The sequence below is a fragment of the Cyclopterus lumpus genome, chromosome 13, assembly GCF_009769545.1.
Source record: "Cyclopterus lumpus isolate fCycLum1 chromosome 13, fCycLum1.pri, whole genome shotgun sequence".
Lineage (NCBI taxonomy): Eukaryota > Metazoa > Chordata > Actinopteri > Perciformes > Cyclopteridae > Cyclopterus > Cyclopterus lumpus.
In genome coordinates, this window is record NC_046978.1 from 9,818,222 (window position 1) to 9,835,481 (window position 17,260).

General features: G+C 41.5%; 1 protein-coding gene across 1 annotated transcript in view; it reads left to right on the forward strand.

Moving 5' to 3' along the window:
• The window catches only part of nbeab (neurobeachin b), a 181,965-nt gene that overhangs the window by 139,135 nt on the left and 25,570 nt on the right, over positions 1-17,260 (forward strand). Inside the window, exons 41-44 of the mRNA XM_034548212.1 lie at positions 9,979-10,096; positions 10,179-10,281; positions 10,984-11,099; positions 13,361-13,473. Of these exons, the coding sequence (XP_034404103.1) occupies positions 9,979-10,096; positions 10,179-10,281; positions 10,984-11,099; positions 13,361-13,473 (450 nt within the window). The remainder of the gene's footprint in view (positions 1-9,978; positions 10,097-10,178; positions 10,282-10,983; positions 11,100-13,360; positions 13,474-17,260) is intronic.

Sequence of the window (17,260 nt, forward strand, 5' to 3'; positions counted from 1 at the left end):
GTTGTGCCGTTCTACCCTGTTGAATTTCAAATGATTTTATTAGTGTCAATTCTGTGGTCTTGGCAGGGCTTGGGAGGCGTCTGAGTGCGGGAGCAGGGTGAGAGCATGTCGGCTGTTGACACCATCTAACGAAGGGAGGATTAGGAGTTTACAGAGGCAGTAATATGATAGGTCAAAAAGAGGAGGCACTCCTCCACAGCACTTGGCTCTGTAATGAATGATTGACTGGAAAAGGAGAAGCTGCCACTCGCTGGCTGAGTGCTCATCTTGACGCCTGCCGCACGGCTCCACGGCTCCCTTGATCACGTTTCGCTGCTCCCTTCTCATCTAAGGCACCAGTCTGCAGGGAAAAGCTGCTTTTCCCTCTTATTTTTCCTCCTAATTTACACATTTAAGACATTTTTGTTTTTTTTTGCAATTCTTTTTTTGTCAGTGAGCCTCTCTCTCTGTCCTACTCTCATACAGCCCCCCCCCCCCCCCACACACACACACACACACACACACACACACACACACACACACACACACACACACACACACACACACAGTTACAACCTTCCCTTGCCTTGGGGCAATGAACTAATTTCAGGTTCCATAATTGCGGTGTGCTGTACACCTGTCTACTATTAATTATCCCCTGTCTCTCATTCTTTCTTAATGAGATATTATTGTCATTATGCTATTTTCTGTAATGAACTTGATTGATGTTGTTGTTATGGCACTATTTATTCTTTATAATTAGTGTAAATGTTTAGAGAACGTCTGGATTCAGGGTCTGAGACTGTTTTAAGTGAACTCGGCCCCTCATTCACTCATCAGCTGACCTCAGAGTTCCCGCTTGGTGCAGAGTATGTCTTGGATATGGAGAAGAGAGCGGAGCAGCCTGGTCACCACTGAATAGGGCCCTGCTTGTAGCCATTTTAAGACCATTACAACAGTGAAAGGCTACACAATGGCAAGGGCTGGGCTTTGTTTCAGCCTGTCACTTGCCTCTTGTGAAAATCAAATAGTCCTTTGCCTTTGAAAAGGTGAAAAAGGTTTTGCCTATACTCCCATTTTTGGAAAATCTGGTTGTGTTTTGAAAAGGGGGAAAAAAGTTTTCAGTGACTTGATTTTGAATGTTATTGTTGGAGAGGCAAACTACTGGAAGGAATGCTGAAGAAAATCTCAGCTGAATGAACAATGTTGAATATTTTTTCTTAGCTGCTCTCAATCCAATTAGGAGTTTAATAAGGGTCATGCATAGGGACTTCACGCTGCAGGTTGGTTTCTTTTGGATGCCTTTGGGGAGTAGGAAGGGGCTGAAGTTGGATAGGGCCTGACTGAAGGCTGGTCTCTTTAATGTGTAGTGAGGGGTCTTGTGCCCTGGTGAGTCATTGAAACTGTCTGGGGAGCACAGTTGATCTTTTCCGTTATTCTGAAGGCGAGGTCGGGAGATAATCTGACACTGTGTTTGGATTGGTTTCTCAGGTGGTACCAATTACCTGATATCTCACAAGCCTTTGCTTTCCCCCTTATTTGCCCCTTTGGTGCAGTCTTGTTTGCCTTGAATTTTGCCACGGATTTAGTACTTTGTACACAACGTCTTTTCAGTGATTCTTTTTCATGTCAACATCATACAGCTCTTAAGAACTAATTTGTAATCCCTTGTTTAGTGTTTTACCTGGAAAACTGTAACCCTTAACTTGGAATGTGAGTAATAATGCACAAAGGCTATATGGGCCTTTTATAGAGGCCTTGGTTGATCTTTAATCTCTGCCTACGAGAGGGAAAGTGGGTAGGAGGGCCCTAGAAGTGGACACGTTCAGCCTTTGTGGGTTTGTTCACATGCTGGGGAGCTTTGAGTGTCTGACAGCCGTTTAACTCCACACGACCTGGTTCTCAAGTGCCATCATTTGGGCGCTCTTGAATCCTGTTAGGGACCAAAATTACAATTCATGCACTCCCTGCGCTTCTTTGAAGAAGCATTGAGAGAGCAAAGAGGGTTGCGGAGAGCCTGAGAGAGCCCGAGCAATACGTGCCCTTCATCAGCGTGGAAACATTCTCAGAGGCTTTCAGTAGACTGACCAGAATGCATTGTTGTAACTTATTTTTGACAATGCAGGCCAAAGTTTTATGTAAGATCCACAAAATTATAAATAATTTGGTTATAGAATGGCAAATTGTATTGAATATGTATATGAGTAAGTACACATTCTAATTTACAGAGATTGGTTCCTCATAGTGCATGTCGAAATACACATTTTATAAAATTGCCCTTCTTTCAAGTACACAAACATTTATGTAATTTTAAGTGCAAGTGAAGTGAAGCACATTCATTTACTTTCAAAGGGGAAAATGAGACTGGGTGAGCATAATGCCTAATAGGTGCTTTAGTAATTTCTGAGTTTTCATAGCTTAATCCGTTCTGAAAAGCTGAGGAGAAGAAAGGCTGCAAATGGCCCTCAGTATTAATTTGATGTGACTTCTGTACAATAAGGGCTGTGGATCCCAGAAGCCCATTTTCAAGCTTACCTTCTTTCATCATTCTCACCCCTTGGAACTTTTGCCTAAATGTTTCACGAAACCAAGGCTGTAAGCCTTTTTGGTATTCTCTCTTTATAATGCCTGGTTTAAGACTATTATTACACCATGTTCAAGGGAGAGGAGCGCATACAAACAGTGAAGCTGCCTCTCCATTGTGTGAAACTCAGATTGATTTGGTACAATTGGGAGAGCACTTGTATTAAAACACACATATTCTATGGCTCATTTCCCCCCTTTCATTTTGGAGTTTTGCAAATGCAAATGAGGGTTGGTTTCCCTCCTTCTTTGTACAAAGTATTGTCTCTGGTTTTCTGAGCACTGATCTACTCATTTTTAAAACGGATCAAATGACGTGTCCTTTATTATTTATACTTATCATGGATTTCAACACACATTTCTCCAGAAAAAACAATTGTGTGACCAAACTACACATTAAAACAGCACCTCATTACTCAGATTTCCCCACGATATTTTGCTAAGATAAAAAAATCTAATTAAAATGAAATGTTGATCTTTTGTCGTCAACATTTTTTGTACTTTGGGACTTCATTTCCTGCAGAAAGATAAAGCAGGCAAAGGATTTGGTTTGTTTTCGAAGAATCCTGTGATGATGTGCCTCAGGAAAGTGCAGTCTGAAGCTCACAGCTATCTCTGCTATTGATGCTTTGAAACACATTCTCTCCCATTATAAAAATAATGTCAGGGATATAGATACATGTCCATTGTTTTATAATTTCAAGAAACAAAGAGGCTTCTTTCTTTCTTGTGTATGTTTTGTCTACACCAGATAGGGGGGAACTAGCACGGGGTGCACTGGGTGGGTCAGTGACCCTGGAGAAAACAGCTTGCATTAATATGGTTTAATCCAATGTAATTAGTCAAATTACAGCATGCCAAGCAGCTTGTCAGGGGCCGTCGGCTTTGGCACACAAGATGGCCTGGAATCCCACCGGACAGCAGAGGCGCCCTTCTGCACTTACTTTTACTCCTTTCAGAGCATTTTCCTGGTCTCGTCCATCTTTCTTTCTTGACGAAAATAGGGAGGGCTCTTTCTTCTGCCACGCTACAATGTTTTCACCTTTTCTGAGTTGTCTCCCATACCCCCAGGCTGCTAGCTTGGCTTTCTGCCTGCCTGCTAAGGTGGATCAAAATTATATGAAGATTCATAGCAAGGGCTACAGAAAGTCAGAGTAATTATATCAGGGCTGCACTCCTACGTGATTTTATGAGAGTGAGTCAGATGCACGCTAACTAGCGCCGCTAAGAACCACAGACATGGATGGTTAAGACACTTCCTCATGTCAAAGGATTAGCATTGGTAAAAAGATTTAAACTATATAATTACATGAGGATAAAGTACAAATGATCTAGTGCACTCAACAGCCAGATTATCATCCCCCTGCAAACCCCGCTCAGCCCCAAGGGGTGAGCCTGGATGACAAAAGGCCTTCATTAGCATAAATTTACAAGCCCTCTCGTTCAGAGAAGCTGATAAGAACCTGTTCCACCTTTTGCTTTGGCCCTGAATGGCTTGTTGTGCTTTTGGCAATGACAGATAAGTCAGGGTAATTCCACTTTATGCCTGAAAAATGATGCTCCAGATTCTGGCTGCATCCCGAAGGTGTCACCCACGATAATCCTCAAAGAGCGTCCAGCAGAAAGGGGGCTGTGTGTTTTTCAGATGATATACTGCGAATGACAGAAAGAATTAAACGAAGGAGGCCAAATCTGTAACATGTTATTAAGCAATTCCCAGTGAAAACAGGGATACAAGGATAATGGATGAGGGTGTCGTTTTTACCTTAGTGCTGAGGAAAGCGGCAAAGCAAAGGTAGAGAGACAAGATTAATTGAGGACGAGTGAGGCGCTCATTGCTCATCAGACCCTCTCGTCTAACCACTTGCTTTTTCTGTCCCTCTCTTCCTATGTCTCTCCGCCTTTCCATCCTTGTCTCGTTCTTTCTTTTCTTCTCTGTCTTGCTCTGAGCTGCTATCCCTCCCACGTACCAGCAAAAAAAAAAAAAAGCAGCAAAGTGGGATTTAAAGCGCTCAGCTTGGCACTCTGTGGCAGCCAGAGGAAGCGGGCACCCCGGCCAGGAAGATTTCAGTCATCTTAAGGCTGACAAGTCCCTGAAAAAGTCCCATTAGGAAAAGCTTGCTGAGAAGACCACATACCAAATGACTGCATCCCTTCTCTCAAGCTCCTTAGTGAAGGCATCCTCAAGCTGTTTATCTGGACGATGTGCTCACTAAGTGTGTTCATCTATGTGTGTGGAAGTGGCTGTGCGTGGGTCATCACTTGAGCATGTTCATAGGGTGTTTCAATGTTATTTGTAATCATTTTCTTTGTTTGTTTACTTGCTAACTACATACAATTTACTTGAAATACATAACTAGGTTTCCACTTCCAGGGAGGAGACAAAATAATCAACATTTCTGGAAAAATACTTGAATTCTGAAATAACTTCTTCACAATTAGTAACACTGCTACATAGGTGAGTCATACACGCTTGAAGTGTTAAAGCTGTACTTTGATGTCTACGTTTTTTATTTAACACTGCCAAATCATATGGTTTGTTTATAAAAGACAAAATGATTTAACTCATCAAGTGGAACACAACATGTGCGCGACAGGAACAAACGCCATTGGAAAATAGCACCAGTGTATATTGAAATTAGCTGAAATGCTAAATTAATATGATCCACTTACGTAGCTGGGATTTCAGTGGTGATGACCTCACAGGTGTATTTTTTTCCCATTTTGTGCACTAATACTGTGAAGGGTAAAAGTGTGAACATGCCCTTGTAATCAGCACATGCATGCGACTACATGTTCAAGATTCTTTTTAAAGGCAGTTGTGTGTGAATGGACAAGTATGACTATGTATTAAATAGAAAAATAATACATCATATGTGGTTTGATAATTACATTTAGATCTCTTTTTTTATTTTTGCTGCACTTGTATGTAACACACTGTGTATATATTTAAGTAAATGTATTTCTACATTTCATTTTGTGTTTCTTCTAGCCTGACAGAAGCCTTCTGCAGGCATCATGTGCCTCGATGCCAAACTTTGTGTATTATCTCAGTAGGGAACCACTAGTCTGAGTAACTATTTGGATTAATTTTTTTTACATTGCATTTCTTGAGGCTTTATATTTTAATGTAGACGGATAAATAATGTTTAAAGAGCTTTGACTCTTTAAGAAGAAATTGCATACTTGGACAACGGCCCCTCCCACCTTTCCTACCATGTCGGTGTTGAAGACGGCGCTGCAGGGCCTGCTAATGTGCGTGAAATACCATCCCTGACATAAATGTTATTGACAAACCTGGCTGGACATTTGGGGCAGTGAACTGCCAGGATATTTAATGCATATTCATCTCCTTTATCCCACTGGTCTTGCCAGAGCACCCAAGCTCTGTCATCTTGCCACACTCCAGCTACCACCCAAATGTATAGTGACACTGATTATGCAAATCTGTATCTTGTTTTTCCCCCAATACCTGCATTAGGAGCTTGCTACTTTATTGAAGTTGAGATATGGCTCTCACAGTGAGGAGCCAAGTAGAATGCAGATTTGTTTAAATTATATATATATATATATATATATATATATATATATTTTTTTTTTACATTTTAGTTTTCATAACAGTTGTCATATTTTTGGGGGATGAGATGAGAGACTAGCTTTGATGCTCAGGCATGAATCGTGCGGGATGGAAAAGGGATTAAAGTTGAAATAAAAGTGTGAATTTAGGCTAAGATATAATTTCACTGTTTGTTATGATTTAAGTTTAATTTGACAGAGTGAGCAGTAGCAAGAATAATATATACACTATGCTTTTCCTTTTTAAAGGGTCAGTTCACTCAAATTATAAAACATGGTATTATCTCCCTTACTGATAGTGGTCTCTATCCATGCAGATAGTTTTGGTTTAATTTGACATTAAATGCATTCACCTATACATATTTTCTTTTTTCGTGACCCAGTCTAACACATCCTACATGGCTGATGATACTCTCTCACTGGGCTGAGAGTTGCTCTCAGCTCTTGCTGTTACCAGGCTTTATGATTTCTCTTTGCCTTCTTCGGCTGCTCAACCTCTTCTCAGATTTGGGCCCATATTGCCTAGGGTCAGCCATTGAATACAGTATATGCAGTGTGTGCTGATCCTCCAAATTGCCATGTGTGAAATCCATCCCACTCGCTCCCGGGGGAGTAGTCATACCACTCAAAATGAAACTGCCTCTTGTATCCTCCCCTTATTCTTCCACTTCGCTGTTCTCTCTGGCCGCCTGGGACCATGCAGTTGTGAGGCTTTATAGTGGAAGCCTATTAGACAAATCTTCGATGAATGCAGAGGAGGTGCTGTGATGCCAGGTTGTCAGTGCTCCACAGTCTCATATAAATATATCAGTCATGCAGGCTTGGAGGGCTCACTGAATTTTATTATTTTCCTGTTTTGGTTTAAACGCACTGGATCGGGATTGTTTTGTCCCATATGGGAGAAAATTGCATCAGGTTTTATAGAAAATGCTTCGTTAGATTTATTAATAACCTCTGTCAGAGTGTCTCAGACAATGTTGGGTTAAAGCTATTCGAAAGTCAGATATGATTAGAATCCATTTCCATGCATGAAGTGGCTTTCTATCACTTTTAACTATGATGTGCTCAATTTGAGCATCTGCACATTATCATATATGAGTTTCAGCCTAAACACCGGTGCCACCTGTGCCTCTCCTCATCTCGTCTGTCACAATATTTTTCCCGTTCTCCACCTGTGATGTTCTACAGGCAGAATGCAGCCTGCCCTCTGTCAAATCAGGGAAAGAAGAGATGGGGTATAAAGGAAAGAGGACAGAGACGTTAAATTGCATTATGGTTATTATGCTGTAGAGGTATATTTTCATGCATCTGGCAGAGCAGCGCATGCGCCTGTGGGTCTTAATGAGCCTGCGTGGAGGGACCTGTGTGGAAACAAAAGGCTGCACTTGTCGGCCATACCAGACCCCTCCACCCGCCTCCTCGCTGCACCCCCAGCCCTGAGCGTGACAGACCAAGAGCAGAGCGCCGGTCCCTTCCTGGTGGCGTGATTAGATTGGGGCCGAAGTCTCCAGCTGGCAGGCCTGTCTGTGACTGGAGGCGGCCATCCCCAGCGCTTGTCACTAGCTGACACCTCTGACAGGCAGGGGACAGCTTCAGCAGACAGGTTCATTAAATGGCATTTTTTACAGCTGGGCCTCCAAAAATGAGGGCTGGGCTTTGTCAAACCTCCAAGTCTACAGGGGCCCCTGCGTGTTGGTTTAGACCAAAGCTTTGTTGTTATGACAAATTTTTTGATCTGGGCTGTTTGAAATCCGCTCTTTTTTCTCCTCTTTAGCCTCTCTTTTGTTGACAGCTAGCCCTTTGGCCTGCATTTTGTCATGGTAGCAACATGTTCACTTAAGCTGGGTAACAAGAAACAGCCAATGCTAAAACAAAGTTATATTGATAATATTATAACTGTTTTAAATGTACTTTTTTAAATCTTGAGAACCTGAACTGACACATTTGTGTAAACAGCATTATTTATTATGTGTTGGGTTGTTTGTTAAATTGTTTTAAATAATACATGCTAACACATCAGGCTTAGGATAAAATAATAAAAAGCAACTTTGAAAATGACAAAGTATCTTGACATCTACTTAATATGTATTCAAATAACAGCTTGCTCGTGCCTTGATGGAGTAAGCTGTTGTAACTTTCCCATGATGCATATCTGTATCACTTGCCTTTAAGCATTGCACTCAGAAGACTACTTCCACAACATCTGGCCCTCAACAGTGTGCCCGCAGCGCCATAGCCATCCCTCCATCTCATCTCCCTTCCTTTCTACTCCTCTGGGCCGTGCTGTCTCTATGACAACTGTTTGAGTAGGGGGGTTGCAGAGGTGTCAGGCAGGGCATTACTGGGAGGAGAGCACCAGAGATGCTGTGCTGCACATCCAGCATCTTCACCTAATCCAATTTTAATTGAGCTCCAGAGATTTTGGATGTGGCACGGAGGTCGAGCATGAGCTATTCCAGGGAGAAATTAAGGCAGCCCGGCTCACGCTGCACTCTTCCAGCCTGTCACTATTTTAAATGAGCATTAGCATCAGACCTAACCCAGCTGAACATCTCACTCCTGGTTCCCTCCCTACCTGCTCCACCTCAAATCCCCCCGCCCCCCTCACACACACACACACACACACACACACACACACACACACACACACACACACACACACACACACACACGCACACACAGACATCCACACACTCACACTAATGTACTGTAGGGCCTCACCTTCTTACTATACTGTTATATCTTTATTCTCTCCCACACACACTCTCTCTGAACTGAACCTGTGTGATTATAACCTCGGGAGTTGATCAGGTTGCTCCTCGGCTCACACTGTTGGACACAATTGTTCAGTCAGATGGAAGTGAGATGGAAAGAGGGAGGGAGGTGTGTGAGGGGACCATTCTCACCTGTCAGAACAACTGCCCTGGTTTTATATGTGGCCCTGCAGTCCCAGTGGTGTTGCATACACTAATGATCCATTGTCTACTCTCTCCTCTCCTTGGCATGGTGGTTGTTATTGATTATTTATGTGTCACTAACCCAGGGGGTTCTTTCTCGATCACTTGAGTTTTATAGACCAACTAAAAAAAGAGTGAAACACGTGAAGAGAATCTGTTTCATATTATGTAGAAAAGTGCCTTGAGATATGTTATCATGTCTCGGTAATGTTTTGTTTTTGATGAATGAACAGGTACTGGGGTGCTATTTATATTCCAATTAGAAAATAACTGGTGTAATGGTTATTAAGAATTTCTTTTATCAGCGTTATGGTTGGAGGAATTAGCTTGCGAGCAGTATATACAGCAGTGTATCACCAACTATTGCTGTGGTGCCAATAAACAAGACTTCACAAAGTACTGTACTGAAAAGTGCAACAGCTGCCAACCTTTTAATAGTAAACCAATGTTAAACAATGATCTCTCTTTGTAGAATTTTGATCAGGTCATATCTACCGTCATGTCATCTCATACAGTTTGGAAGACACAGTTGGCTCACCAATTGCTTTTCTGTCCATGTTGCAACAAAGCAATGGCTTAGTTTACACCAATACTTTAATTAGCTCAAATAATTGAAGTCCTAATCTTAGAGTTAGCCTCGTTTCAATCGTGATATAGTACTGCACTACCATTGGCATTGTAGAGAAACATTACACAATAATCAAACAGCCTGTTGGAACACTTGACTTATATCTGTAACATACTGTGTTAGGGATGTTTTTTTTGTTTTGTCATATGCAACTTTAACATTGAACACAAATAATTGGACAGTGAGCTGACATGATCTCTGGTTTTATTCAGCTATTATAGCCTAAGGAAATGTTCTCTTTCTCTGCCCTTCAAGGTCTTAGCATACACTGAGGGTTTACATGGAAAGTGGATGTTCAGTGAGATTCGGGCGGTATTCTCCAGACGGTACCTCCTGCAGAACACAGCGATGGAGGTCTTCATGGCCAATAGAAGTACGTTGAAGTGCAAATTACAGCTTTTCAAATCCATTCTTCTCTTCTTCAACACTAAGGGATATATCTCACTGTTCCACAGCATCCGTTATGTTCAACTTTCCTGACCAGGCCACAGTAAAGAAAGTGGTCTACAGTCTTCCTCGAGTGGGAGTGGGCACCAGCTATGGACTTCCACAGGCCAGGTGGGTCATGTATGCCAAAATAAAATTAATTCAGTGCTGAATTAATTTTACACAGATACTTCCAAGTTTATAATTCCTTCATATCCGATGCTACTTCCTCTGTATTGTGTGTTGGAGCATCTGTGCAGCCTAGCCTGCAAGCCTGCAGTCATTTGAAGTCCCACTGGTCCAGTTATTGAAGTTGATGTGCATTGACCCTGACTGAACTGACCCAATTCTCTGACAAAAAACTATACAGCAGAGCTGCAGCCAGGCCACTGACCACTCTTGTGGTGCTAACAGGCCCACTGTTACAACACATTTCCTTTAATCTCGAGTGAAAATTGAGTGAATTGACACATAGTAAATTAACCTACCTTTCATTTAATCGAATGGAATCAAAATTGTGTAATTATGAATGCCATTGCATTGTTTGCCATAATTATTCTTTAATTTGCAGCTTGACATTTTGTGCATGCTTTTCATCTCAGTGTGTTCATTCTGAAACTGATGTGCTAGACAAAGAGCTGGTTATCAGCAATTAAATGTCATAATTCTTGTCCCAGTTTTCTGGGATGTAGCCAATCCTCTGGATGTACACATTGCTTCATATATATGCTATGTACTTTTTAAATGTGTAAGAGTACAGATATTATAATATTGTAACTAATACCAATTATACCTTCCATTTCCTGATTTGTTGTTTAAATGTTTATTTTCCAGGCGCATTTCCCTAGCCACCCCTAGGCAGCTTTTTAAATCCTCCAACATGACCCAGCGCTGGCAGAGGCGAGAGATCTCCAACTTCGAGTACCTCATGTTTCTCAACACTATTGCAGGTAAGGATTTATATTGCTTTACAATGCTGTGATTCCCAAGAGAAACTCTATACTTCCAGTTTGGAAATAACTCAAAGTATGGAAATTGTATCCAGTATTCTCTTTTTCACAGCCATCAATTAAATAGATTGTGATTTGTTTTCTTCCTTATACAGGCACAATTCACAACCAGTGAAAGGGTGACGTTTTAATCTATTATATATGTGAATCACTTCACCATTAGAGTCTTAGACTTTAAGTTTTGCCATCATGATCAATAAACTTTGTGTCAGTGGCACTGAAAACATACGATAAGTGGCCTCAGGTTTGTCGAATTTGTTTAAGAATCCATGATATCCGTAAGTGGTGCTCATAGTGGTAGACTTCACTGTTCATGTGAGTGTGCTGTTTGAAGCAAAGAGCAGGCACAGCAGATATTTCCAGATAATTAGTGCCTGGCTTTGTGAGTGTACATGTGTGTGTCTGCGGAGTTGAGAGGTTCTGTTGTCGACTCTCTGATCTGAACTGCAGCTAACAGGGAAGGCGAGAGCGACTGCACGCTACTCTGCTCTGAGAGGTGTCATCCTCTCTCTCGCTGCATATTCATGCATATTTATATTTAGCTTGTGCTTGAGTTCGATACATTATTGTCAGCTAATTAGATGTAAGGCAGAGAGAAAAACATGCCCAGAATTCATTAAAAATCCCTGGTAATGACCTGGGCTGACAGGGATGTCAGAATAGTGTGGGGTGGCAGACAGGCGGGGGGGGTGAAGTGCTGGGAAGAGGTGCGAACGGGAAGTGGTCTTCTAATTAAACACTATTCTACTGTTATTAACATCCTGCCACACCAACTTGGGGCTCAGCACCAGCAGGTCGAACCACACCAGCACATCCAACTCTTCTTGCACACTTGGCTCGCTGCTTCCTATTCACTGTGTGGCATTAACCTGGATAATTGTGATCTCCAGCCTCACTCAGACCCTGGATATTCTGCAAAGCCTTCTCATTGACTAACCTTTCTGGACTGGTGTAAGTTGATAACATTTGGAAGGTAATCATTAAAAACTTGAAGGCTCCAGCAAGCAGTTTAAGGAAGAGTTTTTCCCATTTAATTATATTGCATAATAGTGTATTGTTATGCATAAGCTTTCATATAGATGTAATGAAACAATATTTGACATTCCCGTTGGCACCTCTTGATTATACCTTGATTTGAAATGCTCAAAGCTTTGAATGTGCTGGCCATTATTAGATAGAGCTATGTGTCATCTTCAGAAGACAATGTTCTTTGTATCACTGAACTTGTTGATCTCAAATATTCTTAGATCATAATATTATGTAATATTATTCATCTTAAAGTGTTAGTGTCTAATTTCCTGCATTGGTCCTTGTAATGATAATGCCATAATATTTAACTTTGAAGTTTCAATCGACCTCCAGTTAAAAAGAAAACACAGTATGCTAGTTACCATCAAGAATATACAAAATAATAAATCGTGGGAAGTGTTTGTCGAAAAAATATGCTAATTATTTTAGGAATGTGGTCAGACATTATAATTAGTACTGCTCCATTTTGCAATTTATATTATTATATTTTCTTTGTGGGTGAAATGAAATGTTCTTGCCTTTTTACTATCAATTTGCTTTGTTCCACATTTTTTGTTTGATTTATTACCAGTTGTAAAAATTCCAACAACCATCTATAGCAGCCCTATCCCAATCCTGGATTACAACTGACAACCACCTGACCTCACAGCTGTACCAGTGTCATCTTCAAAAGGAAAATAAAGCATTAATGACAACATGGTACTTTCTCGTGGCTTTTCCCATGGATTTCCTATGACACATTTTGCCATCTGAAAACCATATTCTCGCTGCGAGAGCATAGAGGAAATTCACATCTGGCCAATCAGCGCATCAGACTTTGAGATGCTTACGTTCTCTATACTTAAAGACAGCCTCCTCAGGACTCCTGTTACTCCCACAGTCCATTGATAAAAAGTACACTCAGCAGGAAAAGGCATGGGGAGCACAGAAAACATTCCCTCAGAGCAAAGAAAGCTTCCCATTAGTTTATGCGTTTCACTGGTAGACACCATATGAGACAGGAAGTGCGTCTGATTGAGGGCACTGAGATTTGGGGGCTTGTTGGAATGTTGCATGCTGATCCCCCCCCCAATGTAACTGAAGCCTCAAGTGTACCCTGCCCCGCTTTCAACCCCTCTGTTCCCTTCCAGTCCTTCATCACTCACAGATTTATGTCTGTTCTGTGTGTCTAGGGAGGACATACAATGACCTGAACCAGTACCCGGTCTTTCCCTGGGTCCTCACCAACTACGACTCAGAGGAGCTGAACCTGACCTTGCCAGGGAACTTCAGAGATCTCTCAAAGGTACCGAGGCCTCTTGGCCATGCAGCTCAGTATGACAGCAAGACGGGGAGGGGGAGTAGCTGCAGCTGACTCTTGACGGCAGGGGATTTCCTGACTGTAAAATTATATTATATTTAATAGCTAACGAATTATGTTCAGAATATAAACTCATGATATGGAATGCAAAAGTGGAAAATGCTGATTGTGATATCCTGAAATGTTCTCAAATATGTAATGTAATACGTAATCTTCCCCACTTAAGTACTGTATTGCTTGAGCACATAAAACTGTATGCTTAAAGTGGCTTCCTGGTTTCTGCATTAGAGAGGCGTGTTCATTTTATAACCATATGTGCCTTGTGTAGCAGACACGACAGTATAATATTCACAAATGACAACTCTTTCTGAAAGACGCCTTTACATGCATTGTGTAACCTAATAATTATTCTCCTGATCTCAGGAGGTCTGGGCCATGTGGTTGATTGCCATTATTACCACGTTAAAGTTAATATTTTGATATTGGCACTATAATACATGACTACTTGTAAGTGAAAGGGCTGGCTCAGTGATGACCCCAAAGAGAACTATGACCCAACTCTGCAGTTCCCCTCATGCCGACAGACATTAGTGACTAGCTGGTAAACACATTTGAGCGGTTAGCTCCTTAAGAGCCAGATACTGCACACAGGAGTTGATTAAGAAAATGTAATATTGGATTTACCTTTCCAAGTGGCTGGACGCACGTCTCTAAATGCTAATGTTGCTACGTATCTGTTGGATGCGGCTTGATACAAATATTTTCCATTGTTGATATGTTGCATATCTTGATACAGCAATCATGCTAGAATTATCATAAAATAGATAATGTGCAGTGCACTGTTTGAAACCAGACTCTTCGTATGTGTGAAGGAAAAGCTTAAAAACTGTTGTTTTTGGTAATATCAACACTATAGGATTCATATTAAATGATTGTCCAGCCTTAATCTTTACAACACATCTTTACACAAAAAACGTGTCACATTCTGTATTATTTAAAGATTACAGCTGGTAATGTTATGAATAAAACATTCATTTAAGTTTCTGCTTGGATTAGACTTTGAAGGTTGATGAACTGATGAGAGCATGGTCATGAGCACAGTGTTGAAAGTCTTTCTAAACATGGCTCGTCAAAAACGCATCACGCTGTGCTAGAGTCCTGCTAGCGCTCCCAAATCACAAGAGCTCAGACACAATGACACTAATGCCCCACAACAAGGCCAGCATTATGTTTGCTGTGCCTTTGACTGAAGAGTAAAGGCAGCAGATCACTTCACCACAAACTGTGGCCTGGTTTACTTGTTTACCACCCCCCTTCTCTTTCTCTGTCTCTTTCTCTCTCCTGCACATGCAAACTGCAGCTCACTGACCTGAAAACAGTCACATTCCTGTCTGAGCTCTCTCTCTCGCTCACTTCATAGCTCCCTCATTCTCCCTTGTTTCCTTCAAAAAGCCAACTTTCTGACTCAGAGAATCTCTTCGCCATCTAAGCTCTCAACAGTTTGTATCAATTTTCGTCTTTTCAATGCTTGCGTGTGCTGTGTTTTGTGGTGGGAGAGGAGAACACTCAGAAAACACTCAACGAATCATGGACGAGTTTGAGAGTTGTGAATTTGAAAAATGAGCACCAGCCGCTCTGCAGCACTTCTTCACATTTCAGTAAACCCAGAATTATTTTGACCAACACCCCAGATGTGTGTCTTGCCACCGTCGTCTTAGCACTGCTTTCAGTGTGTGTGTGTGTGTGTGTGTGTGTGTGTGTGTGTGTGTGTGTGTGTGTGTGTGTGTGTGTGTGTGTGTGTGTGTGTGTGTGTGTGTGTGTGTGTGTGTGTGTGTGTGTGTGTGTGTGTGTGTGTGTGTGTGTGTGTGTCCCCTGCCCTGGGGAGACAGTTATGTATTGTAATGTATTCCAGTGACATCCTCCCATGCTGTTTACAGGGCTGAGCTGCCTTTATTAGCATGAGTTCACAGCCTGTGTCTCCTGACAGTTGTCCTTGGAACCTCAGGGCTGCTATAGCTCCAAAAGTTCACAGCTAGTGTAGCAGGGAGGGACAGAGACCCCCACACTTCACCTCTCTGCTTGGTCTGCCCTTTTGTTCAATTATGGATCAGAGGTAGCAGCACAGTCTCTAGAGACTTCTTCATTGTATATTAGGGCTGTGTGTCTCTCTGACGTGTAGTATGTCCAGTGGTTGTGTACCACATGGGTAACAATCCTTTTTTTTATTCAACAAAAAAAAAGCCCAGATTCTTGAATATTCTTTGTGCCAAACACAAACAGTTGCACACAAACTTTGCTTGAATAATACACAAACAACATTATCATTTAAACAACTATCTGATTAAAGACAAGAGGATATAACGGCGCATTCAATGCCAATTTTCAGTACTTTGATAAAGCTTTTAATACATGGTGCTGCAGACACATCAGTGTGTTTCTTTTTTTCGTAGAGGCCACCACATTACGCTTTTATAAATGTCTATTTTTCTCCATTTCAATAATATCTGCCACTCCAAAGCTCAGTGAGCTGCAGCTTTATGAGGATACATTGTCATATCATTACTCTGAGGTCAATTGACACACTGACATGCCAATTTAGCTTTATCTTACAAAAGATAAGGCTAAATTGTTATTGCAGCTAAACACTACAAACTGAAGCATCATTAATACTATGAATTATGCTCAAATACTCCCACGCTGGTGTTGCACAATTTGGCAGGCTTTTCTTTTCCCACAGATCAGAGTCATACCTAGGACCTGTTTGTTAATTAGAGTTGACGGCTTGATGGACGGCATTGTTCAAATTGTTGGAGCTCTGTGCCAATCTTCCAAGTAATATCCTCCCAAACCTTCTGCACACACCTACAATTAGCTGCTGGTTGGGCATTCAGTCAGCTGTGAACAGTGCTATTGAACACTGCATTGCTTTGCCTCGGGACAGAGTTGTGCATATTTGGATGTCAGACACATTCATGCAGTGAAGTGTTTCATTAGATTCTAATGATTATTTCTTGATGAAGTGACAAGTGATGATAGATAGGGGGGAAGTCAATCTTTCTCATAGCTGTTAAATGATGTGATGGAAATTCATAAAATAGCATTAGAAGAAAAAGAAGCAGCTATGGTTTAACACTGCTTCTTCACCAACTGACGCAAATGTATTATGTATCCTTTGTAAAATATAATTTCAGAAGACAGGCCAGAGCAAAAAGTGACACAAGAACATTTCTCAACCCATGTCATTTAAAGTGTTAACTTAAATCACTGGCATAATGTTGATTTACCCTGGTAAGCATACTTTGAATTAGCTGTGGTGGGATAGAGAAGAATACGATTGTAATCTGTTAATCCTGCTGTGGCACTCAGTGAAAGCTGAGAAGACACACATTGAGCAATAAACACAGAGCACGGTTGCTGTAAAGACCCCCTCCACACTTTTATTTCCATAATGGAGCCTTCTTCAGCTTCACTCCACTCAGGCTGTTTGGAAGCACATCTGCTTTATCTTGAGTTTGAGCAACTTGATTGCATTAGACTGGAGCTGCATGCAGCCCTGCCTCTGAAAAGGCAAGCAAAAATGACCGTGACTTCTCCTGACAGAGCACCATCGCAACATACTATAATGTAATTACTTTTGAAATATAAAATGCAATATGCGTCTCTTTGGGAGGTAGCTTAGATATAACGTAACAAATGGAGCTACTCTCTGCACGCTCTTTCGCCAGCAACCGTGTTCATTTCCTTCATTTGGAAAGCAACACCAGAAATGATC